General features: G+C 46.0%; 1 protein-coding gene across 4 annotated transcripts in view; it reads left to right on the top strand.

The window, feature by feature from the left end:
- The first annotated feature begins 728 nt into the window (after window positions 1-728).
- ZFP64 (ZFP64 zinc finger protein) overlaps window positions 729-16,965 on the top strand; it is a 72,459-nt gene continuing 56,222 nt past the window's right edge. Inside the window, exons 1-3 of one of the 4 annotated variants that reach the window (XM_069495608.1) lie at window positions 729-918; window positions 3,788-4,027; window positions 15,502-15,663. In XM_069495608.1, the coding sequence (XP_069351709.1) occupies window positions 873-918; window positions 3,788-4,027; window positions 15,502-15,663 (448 nt within the window). In that variant the 5' untranslated portion in view covers window positions 729-872. The remainder of the gene's footprint in view (window positions 919-3,787; window positions 4,028-15,501; window positions 15,664-16,965) is intronic. The other 3 variants (XM_069495607.1, XM_069495606.1, XM_069495610.1) reach the window with 3 other exon arrangements.

Here is a 16,965-nt window from a genome sequence, read left to right as displayed (position 1 = left end):
ACACCGACCAACCTCAGGGACATCACTTGGGAACTTAGAAATGCTCGTTCTCAGGCCTCGCCTCAGACCTACTCCACCAGACGCGCTGGGGTGGGCCCAGCAGCGTGTGTTCTAACAAGCCCTCCTGGCGACTGTGACGCGCGATGAAGTTGGAAGCCCCTGGAGTAGGGGACCCTTCAGCGCCACGATCGCAGTTGTTACTCTTATCGTCCCCATCATCACGGTCCTCTTTATTTCTTCTGCTGGGCAGGGGACCCGCCCAGCGCTCTGCTGATTTGCCCAGCGCTGACGCCCAGCCGGGCTTTCTCCGGAGCCCGCCGCGCCCCGCTTGCCCACCCCCGAACCACGCGGACGCGGGTGTCTCTGCAGAGCGCCCAGTCGTCCCGGGCGCGACGCCGCCGCACTGGGGCTCTGGGGACCAGGCGCTGGGGCGGCAGGTGCAGAGGCGCCCCGAGCCGGGGAGGCCAATCGCAGCCGCCGAGAACGCAGGGTGCGGGCGGGGCCGCCGGCCACCGCGGCCCGGGAACGCATCCCTGGTCGCCCAGCCTGCCGGGACGCGCGTGGTCATCCAGATCCCCGAGCGGGGGGCGGTTCCGCGGGCCCGGGGCCGCGCGGCCCGGGCCTCGGGATTCGCCGGCCGCTTCCCCCGGGAGCCGCCGCTGCAAAGCCGGGTTGGGGCAGCCGGGCCCGGCCAGCGCCCTCTAGGCAGCGGAAGTGGAGCTTGCTTTACATCCGTCCTCCCCGCCTCGCAGAGTTGGGAGAAGGAAGGCTGGGGGGGAGTGTGGAAAAATAAAGGAAAAGTCCTTGCACCATGTAGATCTGCGCCCCCTACCCTGGCACCCCGGCCGGCCGGGGACCTCCCAGTCTGCGCCATGAACGCGAGCAGCGAGGGCGAAAGCTTCCCGGGCTCGGTGCAAAGTAAGTGCTTTTCCGGGCGCAGTGCGCGCTCCGGGGCCCAGTGCGCGCTCCGGGGCCCGGGCCCAAGCACGTCTGCTACGCAGCCAGCAGGCCCGGGGCCCCGAAATCGGGGTGACGGCCGCGAGCCGCGTCTCGGGGACCGCGGCGGGCGCGCGGTGCGTGGGGCGCCGGAATGGGCTTGGGTTGGGGGCGCACCCGATCCGACCCGACCGGGTGCCAGGCGGGGGGCGCTCTCCAGCCTGGCGAGACCCCTTGGCAGAGAGCGGTGGGGGAGGACATGCCGTGCAGACAATCGCCACCCCCTAAGGGCATTCCCGCCCAGCCAGGCGGAGTTTGGGGCCGGCGGGGAGGGAGGAATCTGGGGTAACCGGGGCAACGCTGATGGGAAAACTTCTGCCTCAGTGGCTCAAAATTGGAGCCTGGGGATTGGAGGAGCTCACGAGGTCTCGCCGGCTCATTGCACAGCCTTTTCCACATTAAGGGTGGAGATCTGAATGGGAAACCGGGCTGTGGTCGCTTCCTTTGAGTTTGGGGTTCAATTTTTATTTTGTTTTTGAGGACATCAGCCTTTTTCAAGTCCTGGTACCGCCCGGTGCATTGTTTCCCAAAGTGCGGTCCAGGGACTAAGCACAAACCAGCCACCTGGGAGCGCGAGCGTGTATTTTAAAAAAGCTTTCTGGGCCCCACCCATCGGATCTCGGGGGTGGGGCTGGGGAATCCGCGGTCCTTACTAGCTGCCTGGGCGATTCTGAAGCACATAAAAGTTTGAGAACCCCCGCCTGGCACAGGGGTTTGCAGATACCTGGCACATAGTAAGTGCTCATCTTGTTAGCTGCTACTGGTAACAATTTTGGAGACACTGGCTCCCAAACTTAGCTGGGCATTCCTCGAATTGTGAAAAGCACAGATTTTCCTAAACCCCGGCCTCCTCACCCTACCCCGTTATGACTCAGTATCTCCTAGGTGGGGACTCAGATATGTCCATGGGTGCCTCCGTAATAACCCCACCTGGTAACATGCGGGGGGAGTGGGCTGCGGGCTGCGGGGCGGACGGCGGGCCTGTGCTGGCCTTTTATAAGCACCAGCTCCTTTAATCCTCACATCAACCCCGTGAAGTAGAAACCTCTCTTCTCCCCATTGTACAGATGAGAAAACCCAAGCCCAAGGTCACTGTTGGTAAGTGATAGTGTCAAGATTTTAAGGAAGGTCTAGGTCATTGCTTGTGTACTTTCCACATACCAGCGACATTATTTGTTATTAAAACTCTTTCATCCTGGATATCAGTCCTGTTCCATCCTTAAGGAATCCTCAGCAATGCTTTTCTTCATTTCTCAATTCCTTGTTTCCCTGTTAGTCTCATGGATACCTCAGTAGCTGCAGGAGACAGTGCTCCAAAAAACAAACGGTTTCATTCCTTCCATCCATGGATGTCAAAGTACTTACATGCATAGGGTGTTCTGCAAGACGGCTTATAAAATATCACAGCACTCAGCCCACAGCCTCTCTCCTTAGTAAGTCAACCAAATTGCATTGCCACACAGAGATTTCTTGTCTTAGTTAGACCTGGAGAAAATTGGACATAATGTAAATATAAATTTTCAGAAAACTATAATGCATGGGCACCAAACATATATGCACAAAGGTATTATTTAACTTCAGGAAAATTAGAAGTAATGTTAATACCTTATTGCTGAGAAGATTGACACATGGATAGCAAGAAATGATGTGTTGCCATTAAATAAGTATATCTATAAAGATATTTTAATGATAAAGCACAATAAGTATGCAATATTATGTAGGGAAAAGATTAGTTTTATAATACATCATTATCTTATACAATTTTTAAGTGTAAAGAAGAATGAAAGAAAATATTTTGTGATGTTCATGGCAGGCATAGGTGAAAATATTGTGACTTTTCCCCTTATGTTTCTTCCAAATTTTCTGTTATAAACTTGAGTTTTCTTATAATAAGGCAAAGAACATTTTTAAAATAAAAATTAAGGTAGTCATATTAGAGACTTATTAATTATATATATTTAATAAATATCTATATAGTACTTTCTAATGTAATGCCAGGCACTATGCTAAATGCTTTGCAAATATTAACCAATATTAACTGCTGGTATCATTACTATCAAGAAATAGTGACCCTCTTAGTTCAGAATGAATTTTGGCTACGAGTAAGAGAAACCCAAACTATACTGGTCTAATGAAGTGTGGAATTGGTTGATTCCAGGGTTGAATCAGGGAATCAGTGAAGGGCCAGAATCTGTAGGGATCTTGGCATTTTCCTCATAGTTACAAGATGGCTGCAGAAGTCCCTGGCATCACTTCTGCATCTAAAGCCAAAAGAGGGGCACAGTGCCAGCAGCTTCTGCTCTTTTTTTTTTTTTTTTTTTTTATCACGAATGCCAAACTTTTCCCAGAAACTCCTGCAGCAGTGTGCTCGAGGGGTTCACAAGTATGGAGGGGACCAAGATTATTTAGATAAGTGGTTCTCATACTGTGGTGGGGGATTGGAAATGTAGGGGGACCAGTTTTCATAATGACTTTTTGGTTGGGGTAGGAGATGACTGCTGGTCCTGCAAAGTGCAGGGCAGCCCTGCACACCAGAGAAGTTTCTTGCAAACAATGCCACTAGTGCCCCATGGGCAACAGTGGAGCGTAACCATCACTTGCATCTGGGTACATTGCTGCTAGGACAGAATTGGGATTCTGTTTGCAAGAAAGAAGAGGGGAGTGGAATGGATAATGGGCCACCACCTAGCCATGTCTGCCACCATGCCTTTCTTCCTACCATGAATCTGGTTTGCATTACAGTTTAAAGCTGTTTGGAATTAATCTGCGACTTTTCCTTTGTCCCGTGGAGTTCCAGGTGGCACAACGGTGCTGGTTGAGCTGACTCCTGACATCCACATCTGTGGCATCTGCAAGCAGCAGTTTAACAACCTGGATGCCTTTGTAGCTCACAAGCAAAGTGGCTGTCAGCTGACCAGCACGTCTGCAGCGGCCCCCAGCACCGTCCAGTTTGTATCGGAGGAAACAGTGCCTGCCACCCAGACGCAGACCACCACCAGAACCATCACCTCAGAGACCCAGACGATCACAGGTACAGCTGGGGGATGGGGGAGCCAGGCGAGAGTTGGCCCTGCCATGTCTAAAACACCTCAATGGAACTTGTTAAAAAATATAGATTCCCAGGGCTCACACCCTGGGGTTGCTCATTCATTATTTTTAACAAGCTCCACCGGGAAGCCAGCTGCCCAGCCAGGTTTGGGAGCTGCTAGGTTAAAACCTTAAGTGTTAGCAGTTATAAATGTTGTCACGTGTTAAACAAAAGAGACAAAAAACAGGTTTCTAAAACAAAAATCTATGTATGAAGAAAAAGACAGGAAATACATTGCAATAAAAAAGTGGTTGTTTTAGGTGTTGGAATAGGTGTGTGATCCCTGAGTCTGTATTATTTGTGTAAAGGGACAAAAAAATGTTTTGTTTTAAATCTACAAATAGGCATTGATGTCTTCCCTGTGTTGCTGACCAGCAAAACAGAAAGCCCATCCCGGTTCTCTGTTTTGTCCACTCATTCCACCAAAAATAAATTACAGATGGATCAAAACTTTAAGTATGTATAATAAAACTGCAAGTTTGAGAGGAAATGCTATACTCACACATAGGTACACAAATGTCTCCCCCCATACCTGTACTTACACCTATATAATCTGTCTTAGGGGCCAGGCAGAGAACTTTAAAAGTATGAAGTAACCCATTTATGAGATAGTACTAAGACTCTGGGAAAATGGAGAATGTATTCCTTAGCTAAAGGCATTTGATTCTAAAAAATACATTAATATGCCTCCCAAAGAAGGCAGGTTCTAGACCACTCTCACCCCCTCAAAAGGAGAATGGTAGATGTGATTGCAAATAAAGTTACAATTTTTTCAAAGTATAAACAACATCTAAAGACAAACAACTTGGGAAAAAAAATGCAGCATATATGATTAAGGCCTAAAAAACATCTCTCATATCCAAAGAACTCTGAAAACCAGTAAAAGTTGAAAGAAAGAACAAAGTAGAAAAGTCATTAAATGATGTACAAGAGACCACTAGACGTAAAATGATGCTCCTTCACCTTAGTAATTAAAGAAATGCAAATCAAAACGAGGCTTGGGGAAAGGACACCGCTTTGCATTTTCTGGGGGTGTAAATTCATATAACCTGGGCAGTTTTGTGATAACTTTCAAATTTTAAATCTTAAATTTAAAATCTCTCTGTTTTAAAATGTACATAAACACATTTACCCAATAAGTTTACTTCTATATATTTATCCTATGAAACTGTATAAACAAGTACACGAGGGTATCCATTTGCAGAAATACTCTAGAGAAAGTAGAGCCTTTGTATGTCTATATTGCAAGGAAGTTAGATAAATTAGCATCAGTGATTCCAACATGGAATGTGACTTAGCCTTGGAAAGGGGAGCTGGATCTGTGTACAGACATAGAAATAGTCTCAAGCTGAGTGTAAAAAAGTACATAGGCATACATATTATATGGTATCATATTCAAGGAAAGCTTCTAGAATAGGGATGAGGCAGATAATGTAAAAGAGTAGTAGGCTGTGTGTGAGTAATAGAGAGTGCTGGGGAGTGTGGCAAAGTGGAGAAATCACAGATGACTCATCCAAAAGTGCAGCTGCTCTTTGGATCCAGCCAGTTAGATATTTGGGTTTTTCAGAGAAGTGGAAAAGTGTGAAATTTCCCAAATTTTAAAATTTTGTTGGCCAAACAAAATACATCTATGAGCCTGATTGAGTCCACAAGTTTCTTCTAGCTTATTCTCAGAGAATGTTTACCAAATAGTTAATCTAGAGCTGAGGAGTGGGGGACATCAGGGAACCAACTATCCCCTTATGAATTGCATATTGGGGTGATGTTTGAATTTTTTGGCATTAAGCAAAGTTTTCTGGACTTTTTTTCTTAATGCATCTAAAATAATGTTTCTACTGAATTCTTTACATATTGAAATAAACTGATCACCTCTCAAACCTTAATAAAAGTATCTTGAGATCTTCCCCCTTGTCCAGAATTTATCTGAATTCCCATCTTAGAGGAAGTCACCAAGAAAATGTGAAAATTAGAAAACACCCTGTGGCCTCGGGGCCACACATGGCCTTCCAGATCCTTGAGTACAGTCCCTTTAATAAAGGGATTTGCTCAGTGAAGTTTGGATTCGGTCAAGGGGCCGCACTCAGGGATCCAGAGGGCCACATGTGACCTTGAAGCCACCCCTGGCTGGTACAACCTTATTTCATAGCTGCATGTGGGGAAGAGGCACAGCCATGGTCCTACCACAGGGTCAGGACAGTCCTGGGATATAATGTGTTTTGACCCTTACCCTAGTGGTCTTCTCCCTGAGGACTTAGTGTTTGGTGTCCTGTCCTCAGAAACAAAGTCCCAGTAACCCACACACTGCGTGTGAAGCATAGAAAACTGATGCCCCGCAGTGTGAGCCGCTTCAGGGCCCGTGCTTTGTTTGTGGCCATTGTATCTTTCCGGGTTCTGGGCCTTTGCTTATGTTGTTCTCTCTGCCTGAAATACCTTTCCCACCTTTGCCTGGCTGACACCAACATGGACTTAGGGTCCATGGCAGTCTACACAAAAAGGGGCTAGCTTCTTCTAGGGACACTCCCTTCCCCTCTGTATTTCAGCAGCCATTCTGGTTTTTGTTTGTTTGTTTGAGACAGGGTCTTGCTCTGTGTCACCCAGACTAGAGTACCGTGGTGTCATCATAGCTCACTGCAACCTCAAACTCCTGGGCTCAAGCAATTCTCCTGTCTCAGCCTCCCAAGTAGCTGGGACTACAGGCACGTGCCATCACACCCGGCTAATTTTTCTATATAGACAGGGTCTCGCTATGTTGCTCAGTCTTGTCTTGAACTCCTGACCTCAGGCAATCCTCCTGTCTCAGCCTCCCAAAGTGCTATTGCAGGCGTGAGCCACCGCGTCCGGCCCCATTCTGTGTTTGAATTCGCCACGTTTCCTCTGGGCTGAGAGCCCTCACATGAGTTGTTCCTTCTGCTTGGAACTGACTTAATTCTTATACAGATGTCAGGGCTGAGCTTAAAGGTGTTTTCTCAAATAGCCCTTTGACATCACATGTGCACTCTTGTCCTAGACTAGGTCACATCTCTGTAATGAAATAATTACTGGAGGAACAAATTTAAGGTCTGCCCCCATCGCTGACCCACAGGCACCCCTCCTGTTCTCTACTGGATCCCCAGTGCCTAGAATGGACATTGATGCAAAAGTACTCGTTATTTGTTGAGTGTGAGCAACTGCTCAAATTTCACATCCACCCATGAAACTGACCCCGCAACCAAATAACTGTTCCCTCTTTTGTGCTCCTAGCCCTTTGTTCAGAGATGTTCACCCTCCTCTTAGCATTTCCGTGGCCCTGCGGTCATTCGATCTTGCCATGCTGAGCTTTGCTGACCACCCTGTGCACTCAGGCCAGGCAAGCTCTCGTCTTTGTGCCCAGCGCACGGAGGCCTCCCCTTCGCAGAAATGAAGGGAGCTCCACACTCAGCGACAGGCTGCTGGCCTTGCCTCCCAGTCTACCACCTAACAGCCCTAGGCTGTGGGCAAACCATCTACTCTCCTTCTCGCTTAATATTCCTCATCTGTAAAAAGAGGCCATAATACTACCTAGTGATCGTTGGGTTACTGTGAGGATTCTGCGTTACTCCACATCAAGGGCCTGGAACGGGGTAATCGGGCTCAGTAAGCGATGGCTTTTATTAACGTAGGGACTAATAAACAGGTGGTGAGTGGCTGGTGAGATCCGCAGTGTGCGTGGTCTCTGCCTGACTCAGCTGTTCCTCTGGATCATTCCTGCTGCTTTGCCAGCTACAGGCAGAACCCTGCTTTTCTCTTTTACACTTATTAGGCTGCTTTTCTGGGCTCGGCTCTGTGCACTGGGCATCCATGTTCCATGGGCTGGCAGTTCTCAGACCTGCCTGTGAGCCAGGATCTCCGGGGAGCTTGTTAAAGATACCGGTGCCCGGGCGCCTCCTTCTGAATCTGAATCTGAATCTCCAGAGCTGAGGCTCAGGCATCTGTATTTTTAACAAGCTCCTGGGGGGTTCCAGGTCTCAGCCGGGTTGAAGAGTCACTCGCTTGCCCAAGGCTGCAGACCAGCACCCCACACAGCAGTTTCTACAGATGCCCTCCTCCAGACATTTTCCAGACTTGTTTGTCCCTCTCCAATCCTTGATTAAGTCAAAGCTTCCTCATTCAGCTCATGTGTCTCCTCTCTGCCTGATAATAGTTGGGCATAAAATAAAATTTATTCTCTGCCTGCTACCTTTGAGAGCTGCCCATTGTTTGGCATACGATTTCAGCATTTTCATATAGGAGTAGTAAAATTAGATGTCGATGCGGGTGAAAAACAAAGTAGCATCTCACATGCATTTTCTAAGTTCATGGCTTAAAATCCTGGTGCTTTGGAGTCAGGCCCCTGAGTTTGCATCTTGGCTGCATAGAGCCTTTGGAACCACGTGACTATGGCAAGTTTCAAGAGCCCTTGGTGCCTCGTTTTAAAGTGAGGACCAGAATAAATAGAGAGGCAACAGAGTCTGGGGTCCTCAGACAAACTGGGTTCAAATCCTGGCTGCGCCATTTGCTAACCATGTGACCTTGGGCAAGTGACTTACAGTGTTTGCGTCTCCATTTCCCCAATGATAGAGAGTGATGGTGAGGGTTCTAGGCAGGCTTCACTGGGCTTCTACATGGAAGACATTTAAAACTGTCAGTGTTAGCTGTCATCACTTACTGAATCAGGGGGCTGTGAAAATTAAATGAAACAGCACATGAAAAAGTTAGCACAGAGCCTGGCTCATGGCATGCCCCCAGCCGATGTTTGTTGAATTGATCACTTGACCAGGAATGATTTTTCCTATCATTTCTGGTTAATTTCTACTCTTCAGGTTCCAGGTTAAAAGTCACCTCTCCCTAGAAGCCAGCCCTGATTGCCCCTTCTCCCCAGTGCTGCAGTTAGGTAGGTCCCTCACTGTTTTCTCGCCTAGCATTTATCATAATTGTAATTAGTCGTTTGTTGGCAAGCACTCTATTGTTAGCCAGAGAAGTGAATTCCAAGGCGGTCAGGGGGCCTGGCGGTGGCAGCACAGGTAGCAGCAGAGGCTACAATAGAGAGGGGCGGGGGGGGGGGGGGGGGGGGGCCTGTGGCCAACTTGCTGAGAAAGAGAAAAGCAGCCTCTGGCGCCAGCAGCCCATTATCAGCTGGGGCTTGGTGTGGCTAGGAGCAGGGCTGGCTTCCACAGGTAGGCCACGCGGTTCTGTTGAACATACACAGTTTCACAAAATGCCTCCAAACTCAGACAAGGCCACTCTGTGACCACGGTGGAGCCAGACAAAAGCGAGACCACATCCGCCATCACGTCTGAGCCCAGACAAAATGGGAACACTGTCCAAGCCACAAAATACAAAACATCCTCCTCCCCTGGTTAATCTGAGTGACAGCTACTTCTTGGCCTATTCAAGTTTTAGCCTCGCTCTAGTCTTCTCTCCCTCTCAATAATGTTTATTAAAATACCAAATCATAGAATTATCCCCACTTCCTGATGCTTCCAATGCAGATTTTCTTGAACACTGCTCGAAAAGCCTCTATGAGCCCCAAACCTATAGTAAGTTCTTTCTAGCACCCCCTTACTGAGAAGCTCCATGGTTCTGTGGGGTGAGCTTTCTCTCATTGCAAAGAGTAATAAAATTGTTCAACTACAGGTGTGTCTCTGGGGGGGTTTGGCCAGAGGAAATTGACAGAGGGGAGACCCAGACCACCTAATTGATTTTGAAAGCCTTAAAAAAAATCGGAAGGTTCAGTTTGGCCTGTGACCCCCAAATTAGTGGCTTAATTTCTAGTTTACTAGACTGTAAATCTCCCTGCAAGCAGGGACCTAATCAGGCTTATTTTCCTGCCACCCAGCACCAGGTCTGACCCATCATAGCCACTCAATAAAACAGTTATTGAACAGAGAACAGGAAAGGGCAGCTGGAAGGACTGGATTTGTTTGTGTGCATGTTGTGAAGCATGTGGTGTGGTGTCTGCCCCATCGTGAGGGCTCAGTGAGGGTAGCTTTGGAATTGTTGTGTTGTGTGCCAGGTGTTGGAGATGCTCGCCCTTGGAGAATCCCAAGGCCCTCAGGGAGGAGGGGAGGATTTAGTTTTAAGACATGCAAGCCCAGATGTTTGTGACAAGTGCATAGAACTACCAGAGTACATCAGTTTCAACTAGGGAAATCCAGGGAAAAATTGTCAATGAGATCAAATGTAATAGGCCTTGAAAGACACATTGGCCTTTGGGAGGAAGGTGGGGGAAGGGGGCATTTCCTAATGGTGGTTTGGGGACAGGGGGACGCTCAGGGTAGGGTCTGAAAACAGCGGTTAGAGATGACTGGGGTGGGGTGTGTGGTAGGAGGCATGCATCAACTCTGGTCTTTATTCTGAAGGAGCTGGGGGCACGTGTGAAAGTTGTTGAGCAGGTGAGTGATTCCCCGCAGTGGAATCCAATCCCAAGGGCCCCTCTGCAAGGCCCCACTCCTGCACTGCCCCACTCAGGGGACTGCTCAACAGGTCTGAGGAATGAGCGGGCGCGGGCAGGAGGGGTGGGATGTGGAAGGAAGCTCCGCTCCGCTCATGGTTGTTTATTTTTCCTGTTCGGTGACTTCCCTGTATAGTGCAGGTTAATTTTCTGTTACTTTGGACCGTTTGCCTAGAACAAACCCCCACTTCGGCTGTAAATTAAGCCAGAGGGGAGACTTTATTTAGAAGGATACAGGAAATAGAGAATTGAGGGCAGGCATGCAGCTGGATCTCAGAAAGGGATTGAACCAGAAAGCAGAAATATTTTAGGATTTCCTAAACACCCGCACAGCTCAAAGGGTGGTGTGAGGACCACGGCCACGGCCAGGGAGCTTGTCGGAAAGGCGGAGTGTCGGCCACACCCAGAGCTACTGAATTGGAATCCGCATTTTAGTGAGATCCCGAGATGGTCTGTGTGCACGTTACAGTCGGAAAAGCACTGCTGCGCGCGCGACTGTGCCCAAGGCTGATGTCTTCTTCGCTCAGAATGAAAGTCCACAGCGAACCGGAGCATCCTAGTCCCAGGTCCTTGTTCCCGGCAAGAGAGTCTGATTGGCCCAGCTGCTGTCAGGTGTGTCTGCCGCTGGACCAATCAGCGATGGCAGAGACCAACCTGGACCAACCTGGCGGAGGAGGCTCAGCCTTGGGGCAGGGGGACAGTTGGGCAGATTGTGACTGGGCAGATGGACACTACAAAGTGTACAAGCCCTTTGGGAACAGCGTAAGAGGAGAAAGAGGTGGAGTTTTTCTCAGTGGATTCTGAGTTTGCCCGCCTGAAGATCAAGAACCCTCAATGTGCATCCTAAGTATGAACAACGTTGGAAGAAACAACAGAAAAAGATCAAGAGATTTGAATATATGACTGTATCCTTGATCTGTGAAAAAAAATACAAATTAATGAGAAAAAAGTGAAAATTCCAATAGAAAAAAATGAGCTATTAGCATAAACGGGCTAAAGAAGGTGTATCGGTGGAAAACAAATGTCGAAGTGGGGTTTTTATCCTCATTAATTACATATAAAAGAAATGCGATTTAAACTAAAATGACACCACTTTGTCCTGTGGAGTAGTCTCTGCGATAGTCGAGGTAAGGAGAGAATGCAGGTGATTTCTGTTTTCTGAAAGGCTCTTATAATTATGTATCACCAAGCAATAAAACATCCCTACCATATTGACCCAATTCTTCAACTTAAGGAATGTATTCAGGGAAACCAGGGATAAGTTAAAAATTCTCGATAGATGTTATTCATAAAAGTAAATACGTAGAAGCCTCCTCAGTATCCAAGAAAAGGGAATGGTTAATTAAACTGCGAAACAACAAACATGGTGGAATATCTTGTAGCCCTTAGAAGCCTTGTTTTGGATGAGTGATAACATGGCAGAATGCTTGATTGTGGCAAAATTGTTTCATTGTTTAATAAACAAAAGGACACTATGAAACAATTTAAGCCATGACCCCAGCTGTATACTTTAAAATCTGTATATAAAAAGTGTTATCCATTTAATCAATCTTTAATTCAATGAATGTTCTTTGAGTCCCAGCCCATCACCAGAGTCTGTGTCAGGTGCTGGGGGACAGAGATGGAGTGAGACAAGGGTCTGTCCTCGTATGGTTCATCCCACCAAATAGAAGACAGGACAGTCATTAACTATTTCCTCAACTAAGTATTTAATTGTAGTAGAGAAAAAGTACAGTATTTGCTAAGCATATAAGGATGTATGTTGCCATGTTATGACAGCACTGGGCAGTTTTGCTTTTCTTCTCTATACTTTTCTACACTTCACAGATTTTCTACAGTTCGTGGTTCATTTTATTTTGCAAAATTAATAAAAATTGCAATTAAAAAGTGAACAGGATTTTTTAATGGAGTTTTTACATTGACGAAGAAAAGGGGGAAGCAGATTGGGCTGGGAGATATGAAATCTGTCTTTAGAGATTTGAAAGACAGTTTTGTAGAAGAGGAGCTACAGTTGGTTTATGTGAACCCCGTGGGTCTAAAACACCAATGGGAACAAATATCAGAGAAAACAGTTTTGGTTCTCTATGAGATTTGTCTAACAATGAAACATTTTCTTTCTTTCTTTTCTTTTTTTTTTTTTTTTTTTTTTTGAGACATTCTCACTCTGTTGCCTGGGCTAGAGTGCTGTGGCGTCAGCCTAGCTCACGGCAACCTCAAACTCCTGGGCTCAAGCGATCCTCCTGCCTCAGCCTCCTGGATAGCTGGGACTACAGGGGTGTGCCACTGCACCTGGCTAATTTTTCCTATATATTTTTAGTTGTCTGGCTAATTTCTGTCTATTGTTAGTAGAGACGGTATCACTCTTGCTCGGGCTGGTTTTTTTGAACTCCTGAGCTCAAGCGATCCTCCCGCCTTGGCCTCCCAGAGTGTTAGGATGACAGTGAGCCACTGCACCCGGCCACAATCAAACATTTTAAGCAACATCATGACTAACTGGCTATGCCCCTACCATTAACACAAAGCAGGACTAAATGCAAGAAACGGTCTCTCGGACGCATACCCGAGCACGCAGGCAAGCAAGGGAAATCCCCAGGAGGCAGAAACCGAAACTGAAAGGGCAGCAGGTGTGGGCTGTCAGCTACTGGGGGTACAGGTGGGCAAATCCGATCTCACTAAATAGGGGACTGGATTTCAGTGGCCAAGGTAGGGATTGAGGTGCTGAGCACTTGCAAAAAGTTAGAAATGAGACCCCCACATAAAGCAGTGGCCTTTGCCACATCCTCAGTGAAAAGAGAGGCTAGAATATTCTTATGTGGGGGAAAGTCTGCCGTCAGTTCCACTTGGGTGCTCAGAGATTCCCCAAGGCCAATGCTGCTGTTATGCCAAAGCTGAACACAGACAAATGAATGATAATCTATTATTGTGTAGAATTACTGTAACTTCAGGTGAAAACTATCAAGCACTTGCAGTATGCCCAGCTCTCAGTTTGAAGATGAAAAGTAACTGTTTACCCATAAATGCCTGGAAACAGTAACAGAGAATCATTTCGCTATTAATGAAGCAAGTGTTTATCGTTGAAGCAAGACTGCAGTTCTATGTTCTTGCAAAGCAACAACCAACAAAGGTGGATTCCCTCGTTTAGACAAAGTGGGGTTAAGTTTCACTGCCGAGATGCGTGGAAAAGAATGGTCTATGCTAGTGGTTCTCAAACCTGAGCGTGTATCAGATGTACCTGGAGGGCTTTTTAGAACGCAGATTGCTGGGTGTGCCCCCAGAGTGTCTGATTCAGTAGGTCTAGGTGGAGCCCGAAAATTTGCCCTTGTAACAGGTTCCCAGGCAGCTCTAGTGCTGCCGGCTGGGGACCACACTCTGGGAACCAAGCAGGGCAAGTGAAAGCAGGAGCAATAGCCAAACCCCATGGAGTAAATGAAAATATTTCAACAAGAGGCAGGTGTGACTGATTCGTGCATCAGAGAGACATGGCATGAAGGCAGGGAACATCAGTTTGTCAGAATCTTTGGGCTAAACAAAAATCACTTAACTTCCCTAGACACATTTCCATTGAGAAAGATGGAAACCATGGGTTTCCGTGCTGATAGAACCCGCTGTTGTTTGACAGACATCAGAGTCATACTGTCACTGCCAAAGGTGCCAAAGAGATGCAGATCAGAGACCTGGATTTCCTGTCAAATGTCCAGAGAAGCCTAAAAGAACTCATTGAATAAATATAAACTATCTAAAGAATATGGAAACGTTATATCACAATGTGTTTAATTGGCAACATTTTTTATCATATATAAAATTTTGATGCATCTCACAATCTGGAGCATCCTAGATTCAAAGAAATATGATATTTGTTTTAAGAAAACTATAGTACCTCAAACCTGTGGCATGAATATTTTTGCTTTGCACAAAGCTAAAATAAGTAGTGACATTAGACCTATGTTGATTTAAGTAAATACATTCTGTAAATAGATGGCAAAAATGTCAAAGGTGGTGCCTCAGTGACTGAAGTTTGGGAAACAGAACCAGCATCTCTCAGAATCATCATCAGGACCTCTCAGCCTAAGTTCACCCAGTGAACAAACCCCATTAGTTCTATGTACTCCTCATTTGAAGCCAAATCTTCAAGACAAATTACATTTTAAAAAAGAAAGTATTTCCAAGCCCCAAACCATAAGCTTAGTTAACAAAATAGTCACAAAATTTTTCATAATTAAAAAAAAAAAAGAAATTCAAGACTGCCTATCTTATCTTTACAATATTTCGTATCTGGTCTCTCTTTTGCTATTTTTTTTTTTTTTTCTTTTTGCCTCAAAACTTCAGTGAGAGTACAAGAATTTACAAGAATTTTTTTTTTTCTTTAGAAATACTTATGCTGAGAAGAATGTTAATTAAACTAGTTTTGCCTACAATTCCTTATATTAGTTCCTTTCTGGTGGTTTATTAGGATTTTGTGATATAGTTTATGAAAGTGCCTAATTCATTTGGCTGCAGTTAACAGAAAACTTACCTGGCATAAATTATACAGACATTTCTTCTTCACTTAAGAAGTCTAGATTTGGGTGGTTTTAGAGCTATGGCTCAAGGTCTCATTCTCATGCTTTCCCCTTACGGTTACAGAATGGCTGCCACAGATCCAGGCATCACATCATCACTCCAGCATGTCCAAACACAGGAAGTGGGGCAACAGGGCACCAAAAATGAGCTTTCCTCAACTGCTTCTCTTTCTGGCCCCTCTTTTTTTTTTTTTTTATTTTCAAAAAAATTAGGAAAATCTTTACAGAAGCCCCCAGCAGATGCTCTCTAGTGTCTCATTGGCTAGAAGCGGGGCCCACGATCACACTTAAGCAGCAAAGGAGACGTGGAAAGCAGTCTGGCATGTTCATTTTCTACAAAGGAAGGTAGGCAAAGTGAATAGCTTTTGGGTATTCCTATCATGAAAATTAATAATTACTATATGTTTTAGTTTCAGCTCCCGAATTCGTTTTTGAACATGGCTATCAAACTTACCTGCCCACGGAAAGTAACGAAAACCAGACAGCCACAGTCATCTCTCTCCCTGCCAAGTCACGTACCAAAAAGCCTGCGACCCCACCTGCTCAGAAGAGGCTTAACTGTTGCTATCCGGGTAAAGGCAGTATTATGTCCTACTTGTGTAGAGGGTGGGGCATTTACCCCTGTTCAGGTTCCAGGGCTCTCACTTATGAATTCCTGACAAGTGGACACGGATGTGTCCCAAACTGCCTGGCATAAAAATTAGAGCCCCGGCCGGGCGCGGTGGCTCACGCCTGTAATCCTAGCACTCTGGGAGGCCGAGGTGGGCGGATCGTTCGAGCTCAGGAGTTCGAGACCAGCCTGAGCAAGAGCGAGACCCCATCTCTACTAAAAATAGAAAGAAATTATTTGGACAGCTAAAAATATATACAGAAAAAATTAGCCGGGCATGGTGGTGCTTGCCTGTAGTCCCAGCTACTCGGGAGCCTGAGACAGGAGGATCCCTTGGGCCCAGGAGTTTGAGGTTGCTGTGAGCTAGGCTGACGCCACGGCACTCACTCTAGCCTGGGCAACAGAGGGAGACTCTGTCTCAAAAAAAAAAAAAAAAAAAAAGAAAAAGAAAAAAAAATCAGAGCCCCGCAGCATTTGCTCCGGTGCATACAGCTTCTCTCTCGCTGTCCGTGGTCACGGTGCACGTGGGCTCTTAGACTTTTATGGCTACGGGCCTTTGAAATGGAACTCGTGAAAACTTGAGATTGCTGTAAATTTTTTTGCCTGTGCTATAGTTTGGGAAAACATCCAGTAAGATTTTTCTTCCCTTACCTTTTTTTTTAACTTTTTATTTGGAAATAATTTCAAACTTACAGAGAAGTTACAAAAATTATACAAAAAAATTCCTGTATACCCTTCATCTAGATTCCCCAAATGTTAGCATTTTACCATATTTGCTTCATCATTCTTTCTATATATATGTATACTTTTCCCCAAACAACTTAAGAGCAGGTTGCGGACATGATGCCCTCTTACCCCCAAATACCTCAGTGTGTATTTCCTAGAAACAAGGACATTCTTTTATATAACTACAGGATGTTCATCAAAATAGGGAAATTAACATGTATACATACTATTACCAAATTACTCACCTTAGTCTGATTTCACTGATTGTTCACAAATGTCCTCTCTATCAAAAGAAAAACACTTTTCTCCCAGTCCAGGCTTCAACCTGTGCTTACTATTTGCATTTAGATTTTATTTGTCTTTAGTTTCCTTTCATCAGGAACAGTTAAGCTTTTGTCTTTCTTGAGCTGGACATTTTTGAAAAGTATCAGCCCATTATTTTGCAAAGTGGCCCTCAGTTTGGGTTTGTCCGATGTTTCCTCAATATTAGATTCAGGTTACACAGTTTTGGCAGGAACCACAGCAGTGATGTTGTGTC

The sequence above is a fragment of the Eulemur rufifrons genome, chromosome 20, assembly GCF_041146395.1.
Source record: "Eulemur rufifrons isolate Redbay chromosome 20, OSU_ERuf_1, whole genome shotgun sequence".
NCBI lineage: Eukaryota > Metazoa > Chordata > Mammalia > Primates > Lemuridae > Eulemur > Eulemur rufifrons.
The sequence above is the reverse complement of the archived record's forward strand: the minus strand, read 5'-3'. Positions and strand labels throughout refer to the sequence as shown.